This window comes from Trichoderma breve, chromosome 2, assembly GCF_028502605.1.
Source record: "Trichoderma breve strain T069 chromosome 2, whole genome shotgun sequence".
Taxonomy (NCBI): Eukaryota; Fungi; Ascomycota; class Sordariomycetes; order Hypocreales; family Hypocreaceae; genus Trichoderma; species Trichoderma breve.
The window spans coordinates 5348264-5357293 of NC_079233.1; the positions used below are offsets into that span (position 1 = coordinate 5348264).

General features: G+C 53.3%; 2 protein-coding genes across 2 annotated transcripts; one reads left to right on the forward strand and one right to left on the reverse strand.

Moving 5' to 3' along the window:
• Nucleotides 1-478: 478 nt before the first annotated feature.
• On the forward strand, nucleotides 479-2242 carry T069G_03838 (pleckstrin homology domain-containing protein; the record flags this gene model as incomplete). The annotated part of the gene is made up of 3 exons (XM_056171048.1): nucleotides 479-738; nucleotides 820-1009; nucleotides 1076-2242. The coding sequence occupies 3 exons, from the start codon at nucleotides 479-481 to the stop codon at nucleotides 2240-2242; spliced, it is 1617 nt and encodes a 538-aa protein (XP_056031940.1).
• A 1724-nt stretch (nucleotides 2243-3966) lies between these two features.
• Nucleotides 3967-8588, reverse strand: T069G_03839 (response regulator receiver domain-containing protein; the record flags this gene model as incomplete). Its single annotated transcript, XM_056171049.1, has 3 exons — nucleotides 3967-4068; nucleotides 4137-4533; nucleotides 4594-8588. The coding sequence occupies 3 exons, from the start codon at nucleotides 8586-8588 to the stop codon at nucleotides 3967-3969; spliced, it is 4494 nt and encodes a 1497-aa protein (XP_056031941.1).
• Between the last annotated feature and the right edge of the window lie 442 nt (nucleotides 8589-9030).

Below are 9030 nucleotides of genomic sequence, written 5' to 3' on the forward strand. Positions count from 1 at the left end.
GTCTCAGGGCATTCACTGCTCCGGTTAGCGCTAGCGGGCGCCGACTGCAGTGAGCTTCTCCCGCCGTGGCGTCACTGGCGATGGCACAAGACAGCATTGTGAGAGAGTTGGGTTGAGCCACTGTGCTGTACTCGTACGGTACTTGACAGCGCTGCTACAGCTGCTATCGCATCCATTTGATGGTTGATGCCCTCCTCTGCAGGGTTTGATTCCAGGCCTTGCCCACTACGAAGCTGTCACACAATCCGCACCAGCTCTTCCCCCTACCCTTTTTCTTTTCCCGTGCGTGCTCACAGGCAAATAAGTAGCCCTGCCACCCCCTTCTGCTGCTTCTCTTCTCCTGCTCCCACTTCTACTTTCTTCACACACTATTTCCATACCACATCCGAAAGGCCTTTTCTGGATCCTTCTTTTTTTTTAATACCCTTTGTTTGTTGTGATACCCCCGCGCTTTAAGATACCCTTTTTTCTATCCAGAATGGCTGAGGAACAGAAGCCCGTTGAGGTCGCCGCCCCGGTGGCCGTTGAGGAGACCGCTGCTCCTGTTGTCGTTGAGGAGACACCCGCCGTTGTCGAGCCGGTCCCTGTTGTCGAGGACAAGCCCGCTGAGGAGGCGAAGCCCGCCGAGACCGAGGAGCCTGCTGAGGCTGCCAAGGAGGAGGATAAGAAGGAGGAGGAGGCGAAGCCTATTGAGGAGGGTTTCCTGGGCCACAAGGCTCAGGGCGCCAGCTTCCCCAAGTGAGTATAGCGAGAGCTTATGTTGGCTTTGTGTGGCTGCGTCAATAGGATTCGCCGGGCGCTAACCAGTTCAACCTACAGGAACCTCATCGCCAGCAAGGCTTTCTTCTTCTTCGGCTCCGATGCCGTCGAGGCTGAAGTTCTCGCCGCCTACAAGAAGGCTGAGAAGCACGTCGAGGTTGCCCAGCACAACATCGCTTGGGCCACCCACACCGGCAAGGGTCTTCTGTTCATTGGCGACAAGAAGGCCCCCCATGGCGTCATCAACCTGGTAGGCATTCATTGACAAATACCCCCCTACTGTTGAAATATCTGAAGCTAACTCGAGACTTCATAGGCTGATGCCACCGAGCCTGAGAACGACGGTTCCAACAAGTTCCACTTCTCTGCCAAGGGCAACAAGCACAGCTTCAAGGCCAACTCTGCCGCCGAGCGTGACAACTGGGTTGCCCAGCTGAAGGAGAAGATCGCTGAGGCCAAGGAGCTCGCCACCACCGTCACTGAGTCTGAGATCTACAAGCAGACCATTGAGAGCTTCAAGCCTGCTCCCAAGGAGGAGAAGGTCGAGGCCCCCAAGGAGGAGGCTGCTCCCGCTGAGGAGGCCGCTGCTCCCGCCGCTGAGCCTGCTGCCGCTGAGGAGACCGTCGCCAAGGAGGAGACCAAGGATGAGCTGAAGGCCGAGGAGCCCAGCAAGCGTCGCTCCGCTAGCCGCAAGCGCGCTTCTTTCTTCGGCTTCGGCAAGAAGGAGGAGAAGAAGGAGGAGGCCAAGCCTGAGGAGGCCGCTACTGAGACTCCCGCTGTCGTCGAGCCTGTCCCCGAGACTGAGGCTCCCGCCACCGAGGAGGTTGTTCCCGCCGTTGAGCCTGCTGTTGAGGCCGAGGCTAAGACCTCCGATGAGGCTGCTCAGCCCGAGTCCCCCAAGGAGAAGCCTGCTGTCAACAAGCGCACCAGCTTCTTCGGCAACGTCTTCTCCAAGAAGGAGAAGAAGGCCGCCGATGTCAAGCCTGAGGCTGAGTCCCCCAAGGAGGAGGAGGAGGTCCCCGCCACCACTGAGGCTGCCCCCGTCATCCCTCCCGTCGAGGCCACCACCCCTCTGGCCGTCGATGTCAGCAGCCCTGCTACCGTCCCTACTGAGACCACCGAGGCTGCCGTGACCAACGGTGATGCCAAGAAGGAGAAGGAGAAGCGCAAGTCTTCTCTGCCCTTCACTTTCGGCAAGCGTGATAAGTCCCCTGGCCCCGCTTCTGAGGGAGAGGAGAAGAAGGGCGCGTTCTCCAAGCTCCGTGCTACCATCAAGGGCAAGGGCGCCGCCAAGCCTGAGGACAAGCCTGCCGAGGAGGCCAAGGAGGAGGATGCCATCAAGGAGGAGGAGGAGACTCCCGCCGCCGAGGCTGCCAAGGAGGAGGCCAAGGAGGAGGAGGCCCCCAAGCCTGAGGAGCCTGAGGCTGAGAACAAGCCCGAGGGCGCCCCTGCTGCTGCCCCCGTCGTCACTGCGGCCGCTTAGAGAACTCGCCGACAGTGAGTGTTTTACGACTAAAGACACACTTTGCAAACTTTCCTTGATATAATTGTCACAAAAAACACGCATGAGAGGACTGGGAATGGAAGGATCTGCATTTCTTCACAAGATACCAAGATACCCTGTCGAGACTGCTTTCACTGATACCACTTTCCATTTTGTTTTTGCACGTCAATGGACGAAAATTCAACATCAAAAAACTTGAAAAAATCCATGTTGCTAGTATACAGCATTCGCGTTCTGCTTTGTTCGATACCCGGGAGGAGGAGATAATTAATACCTAATATACAGATGATGTGTGTCTAATCTTATTATACTATCATTTCTACACTGTGAAGTTGCCTGTCTCTTAATTCTATTGTTGCCGAGTAAATCATACTGCTTTGTGTTTAATGTTTAATGTTTACATACAACTGAGTCTTTCTAACTTGCCAATCAACTTCAAAGAGATAATTGCCTCTCATGAATGCACCCAGTTGTAGAAACTTAAAACCATCTCTCTTCTTCCCTTGAATGTTTTTGCCACCATTTCTTCTTTTTGACAACGGAGTGACGCCAAGCTCACTCACGCAGTTGTTGTTTGAGCCAGACAATGGGTACCCCCATCCCCATCTGAATTCCACAGGCTAGATTTATCACGGAGAATCACGGCATTCGGGATTGTCTCAAACAAATCTTCTTCTCTTTTTCTTTCTATTGTCAAAGTCACGCTAAAGTCGTCTTTTGAAGTGGCAAATCTTCTACTTAGACAGTATAGACGGACACAAAGCCGGGGCCTTTTCTTCTTCTTTGAATTATGGGTTAGAAGAAGCGAGGATTTTCTCATCGCTCCACTATTTACGCTTAACATCTACCGGCGCAAGTGGGCTGCTGCTGCTCCGTACAGTATCTACTTTCTCTATTCTCTATTCCAAAAAAAAAAAAAAAAAAAAAAAAAAAAAAAAAAAAAAAAAAAGCCCGTGTCTACGCGTATGCATGGACAATCGCTCAAATCCCCATCACAGCCTTGCGTTAAAAAAAAAAAAAAAAAAAGGTCAAGGGACCCTGAAACCCCGAGGGATCCGGCAACGTGGTGAAAATTCCCGTGTTTGTATTTCTTTCTAAATATTGTGATGCTATATGCCCGCCATTATTAATATCCCCGCTTCCTGCATCGTCCTTTTTTGTGTACTCGTATATGAAGAAAAAAAAAAATCCCATCGTGATATCGCTCCTCTCGGGACATAACTCTAGTTATATTTATGCCCGGACCCATTCCTTCTTCGCAATCGTATGCAAATGGAGACTTTGTCTAAAAACAAACTTGGTATCTGAGGAAAGCCGCCTCGCAAATACTGACAAGAATCAACATGAAACAAATAAAAAAAAAAAAACGAAAAGAAATCCCTGGCTGGCTATTTTCGCATCCGACTCCGCCCAGTATACTTGAAGAAACATGAAGTAGAAAAGATGAAAATCCCAATAAGTCACGAAAGTTACCGAAACGCCCAGGCTGGAAATGATACGCTGAGCACCCACATGTAGGTAAACCTAGAAGATGCTGAAATGATAGAGAGGGGAGAGAGAAAGGGAAAAGGAAGAGGTTGGAAATACCGCGGCGTGTCGTATCCGTGAGACATTAGACGAAGTGTGCCTTGCAGAGCGAGACAGCAGAGAGACATGGTCGCATGACCGTTTCTCCTTCAAGGGAGATTGGATGCTGTTGCCCTTTATGCATTATCCGACACAGAAAGGCTCTGGTACTTGCCCACGAGCTCCTCAATCTTGGGGAGCAACTCGGGAATGCGGAACGGCTTGGAGATAACATCATCCTGTGTAATTAGTCAGTCAGCAACATTAATCAATGGCGTGTCTATAAAGAAGTAGGTCCGAGACTCACAATTCCGGCAGCCTTTGCATTCTCAATCTGCTCAGGCCGTGCGTACGCCGTGACTGCGATGATGGGGATGTGCTTGATAATTGTCCCCTCCTTTTCAAGTTCGCGAATCTTTCTTGCACAAGTCATGCCGTCCATGACAGGCATCTCCAAATCCATCAGGATGACGGAAATATCGACGCCTTCCTTTTCTTGGCCCGCCCAGAATCTCGATTTTGCCAGCGTCTGCAGAGCCTCTTTGCCATGGTTGGCCACGAACGTGTTATTGCCGTAGTTGCGCAGCTGTCGCTGCAAGACTTTCTGGTTAACAATGTTGTCTTCGACAATGAGGACGTCGAAAAGGGGATTGCGGCCTGCATCCGACTGGCTTCGTGACGTGGGACAGCTCGCGGGCTGGCCGCTGTTGTTAGCCGGAGATTGAATCTTGCGTTCGAGCTTGAACGGCGTAATGTGTTCGTACTGAGACGGAGGGTTCAAGCATTTGCGGCTCTGGACATAGAAACTGAACTTGCTCCCAGCGTCTTTCTGGGAAGAGACTCCGATCTGCCCGCCTTGCATTTCCGTCAAGATCCTCGAGATGAACAATCCTAGCCCAGAACCTCCGTACTGCACATGCGTCCGGGGAGACGCCTGCTGGAAGCGTTGGAACAAGACCTTCATTTCCTCATCGCCCAATCCGGCGCCCGTGTCCTCCACCGAACAGTGGATGTTGAAGCGCTCACCGGTACCCCATTCCTCTTCGTTGTCGATATCCATGCCGACTGTCCGCTGTACGTCGTTCCGCTCAAAGTAAAAAGTCCCCTGACTCGTAATCTCGGAGATGTCCTTGGTTGCGCACATGCTTACAGTAATAGCGCGCTTCTCTCGGCCCTGGGTGAACTTGATGGCATTGGTTAGGAGGTTGATGAGTACTTGCCTCAACCTTGACGGATCCAGCTTGGCCCAAGTAACTCCATAGGTCTCGAAGCTGTTGTCAACGCGGAACTCAAAGTCTATATCATGAGCAAGCAATTCCGACTCAAACATCTTCAAAGTACGGTGCACAACTTTGATCGGCTGTTCATCGACGGGAGTAACGGCTAGCAAGTTGGAGTCGAGCTTCGACAGCGTCAAGATGTCGTCAACGATACGCTTCTGGTGGCTGGCGCACAAATTGATGGTGTTGGCAGCATCAAGACAGGACTCTAAAAGGGCGTCCACCTCTGTCCTATCCGAATGGGCTGTGAATGAGGCTATGCTATTGGCGATTTGATCGACACACTGAAGAATAGCCGACAAGGGGTTCCTCATTTCATGGCTGGTAATATCAATGAAGTTTTCCTGCTGCCGCTTAAGCTCTACAGCCTCTTCACGCCTTTGGCTCTGTACCTCTTCGGCCCATTTCTGAGAGGAAATGTCTGTGATACAGCCAAAGATGGACGTCAAGTTGCCATCAGCATCCTTCTCCGGAAATGCGCTCATCAGAACCCAGGTGTCGACGGTGTGATCTCCACACAGTTGGCTGCAGTTGAATCGAAACTCAACCGAGATGGTCATCTTTTGCTCAAGAAGCTTTGTCCAGGCTGTCATCAACCCTGGCTTGTCTTCGATTCGTACACTATCCATCCAAGCAGTGCCTATTTGCTCAGACCGAGAGTGTCGAGAAATCTGCCACCACATATCGTTGCAATAGTTGATATGACCACTTGGGTCGGCGATGAACATTCCGACCGGCGCGAACTCGGCCATACGCGTGAATTTGGTTTCCAGCTCTTCTGCTTCTTGCGTACGCTGCCAAAGTTGCTCTGAGAGCTCCTGGCGGTCCAAAGCAGCTAGGTGAGCCGCTCGCTGGCCACGTCGAATCTCTTCCTCGAACAAGAGAACCGAGGCCATGGAAGTGGCCAACTGCCGTGACAAAAGGTGAATGAACAGTTTGTAGTCGTCGTCGTATGGCCGCCGGGGGTTTACGCCTAGCACAATAAATCCCGTCACAGCTTCGCCCGTGGTTGTGGGGACGACTGGAAAGACGACGATTGTCCTGCAAGGGTCACCGAAACCCCGCCACTCAAATCCTTCTATGAGATGCTTTGGCAAGGTACCGTCTTCTTCGGAAAGCACAACAGGGGTGCCGCCTCTTGCTAATGACTGCCGTACATATGGCGCGAACCCTTCTTCTGATGTACGTAGATCCAAAGTTGGTGGGGCTGCAATATGGCCCTCCGGAACACCAGGAGATCCTTCGAGAATAAGCTGAGGGGAGTGCGGGAGGCTACCAGACTGTAGTGATGACACTTCGCTTTCGGCATCATCCTTGACGGAATAGATCATGCTAAAGGGAAGATCGTACTCGTTGAACGCCAAGCCTAGCCTAACCTGCGGCCAAAACTCACTGATGGAAGCTGCCGACGCCGTCCGCTCTCCAATCTCGCGCAAAGTAAGCATTCGGCGTTCGTTGATCCTCCGCCTGGTGTTTTCGAAACTCGGGTTGAACAGGCCAACAACCTCGCCTTCTTCGCCAAGAAGGGGAATGATGGACCACGAGAAGAAAGTCTCTTCTAAAAAGCCATGTCGGTTGATGAAGAGTTGGTCATCGTTCTTCATTGTGGCTTGACCGGAATCCCAAGCCGCCTTTAATATGGGGGCGAACTCTTCGTTGAGCTCGAACCAGGCATCTGCGTAACGCTTGCCCATGAGGGATGGATGTTTACTGCCTGCCAGTGCCACATATGCGGCATTGTAGATGCTGACGTATTCACGGCCCCAGTACATGGCAGCCGGGTTGGGGCTCCCCATGACTAAATTTGCCATGGCTCTCAGGCTGTAGCCCCATTCACTCATAGGGCCAAGAGGCGTGGAGGCCCAATCTACTGACTTTGCTAATTTGATGTGCTCGGGCAGGTTCTCGCTGTATGGAATCCTGGTCCAGTCAAAGGTTGACCTTACAGGCTGTGATTGCAAGACTTGGTTAGTAAAGTCATCTGGATGGCGTCGGTTGATGTCATATATTGGCTCTATGGTGCCAGTTGCAGGAGTTATTTCGGTTGTGTCCATGGGTTCAATCGTGTCCTTCGCAGTCGCGGTGCCAAAGTAATCTTGTGGCTCGGGGATGTCAGCAGCAGGTGTAGCTGGAGTTGATAGACAGTCGCCACTGCCATCTTGCCCCGGTGCCTCCTCCCCTTCCTCCTCCATCATCACATTTGGTGACGCCTGGCGAGTAGTTTGATAGGTAACATTCCCACTGATGAATCGAAATCGACGCCTCAAAGTTGTACACAGCCACGTAACTCCCCGGTATTCGTACGTCGACGAGGGAGTATCAAGGGAATCAACAACACCGATAGTCAAAACCCAGGACTTGAAGTCATTAAAATCATCCATCAGGTCGGGGGTAGCAGGGTCTTCCTGGTCGGGGCTCAGATGGCCGTGGAGTGACTCAGACGCCCGAAGAGAGGCGTTGTAGTACACTATGGGCAACCCAGGCCGTTGAGTGTTTACTGGGTTTGCCAGATCGACGAGGAAGGTGGGCCTGTCGTCGTGCTCGAGAAGCTCAAGAACACCAACACCCTGAAGCATCTGCAAGCTAGGAGGCAGGCTGCGCACGTCAGGGCTTAGGGACGGCGCAGACATGTCCATGGAGGATGGCGTGCTGCCAGAAAGAGCGGCATTGGTGGAGCTGACGCTTGCTCTGGGGAGCTTGAGAGTCGTGATGGGGTCTGCATCGTCATTGCGAGCGTGTGCTAGAATGGCCGAAGCCACATCTGAGACGGGAACGCTCTGAGGGCGGTTGAAGTGCCTCGCAGGGGCATGGGAGAAGAAGAGGGGGGAGACTGCGTCCTCGCGGTTTACTTGGAGTGCGGCGGCCTTGGTGGATAAGGGGAACATGGCATCGCTGAGCATCTCGAGTCTCCTAGGGGGAGAGGCCCCGGTTCGAGCCTTCTTGACTGGTGTCGACCCCATGGCCTGGTCGTCCTTGACCTTGCGCGACTGGCGCTTCCCACTATCAGCCGACGATAGACTTGCGGCCAAGGCTTCGTTGAGGCTGGGATAGCTCCTGTGCGACGGCAGGGCTGTGATTGGATGCGCAGGGGATGGCGAAGAGATGTGATCTGGGCTGTTACTGTCAGTATGCCATGGTGCCGCCGATAGGCCTGCCGAATGATGTCTCGAGTGGTCTAGATGGCTCTGGGCAAGGTGAGAAGAGCTGCTGCGGAACGGCGAAGAAGAAGAAGAAGCCGTCTCCAACACCGCAGCAAGAGGTCGAGGAGAGGCGGCAGGTTCGTCTGTAGAGGCCAAGGCGGGATTCGGCAACCCGGGGTCAAAGGCGCCGGGTGCCCGAGTCGAAGACGCTGCTGAGGACGGATGGTCGACGGGAGCAGTACTCGTGGGAAAAGCAGGTCCAGAAACAGAGGAACGGGCAGAGGCGGAGGCGGAGGCGAAGCCAATGCTATCAGCGGAGATGTCGTCCTTTTCCTGCATAGAGGCGCCGGTGGGGGGGACGAAGATGCCAGAAGGCGAGGGAGGGTCGTCGGTTCGGCTTGATTCGAAAAGCTTGAAACAAGGCACTTCCGATGAAGACCAAGGCCCAAGATGCGGCTTGCACTGACTGACAGCGGGGTTTATGGAGAGGGTGTTGCGCTATTAGGACGTCGAACCTTGCACGATAGCGTGGTCTCGTAAGGGACCTAGGCCTAGTAGGGGACGAGATCGAGATGGCGAGGGTGGATGATGGAGTGGGTAACGGAGCGTTGATCCTCTGCAACGTCTTTTCTCCAACGGCTTTGGCTCTGGAGGCATGCGAGCAGGGCCCAAGCACGGCAGACGATGGCGATGACAGGCCGGGCTGTGCTGTGATATGATGGGCGAGAGCTGAACTGCTGAAGATCTGCGCGCCAGCACACGGGAGGCGAATCCGGACAGA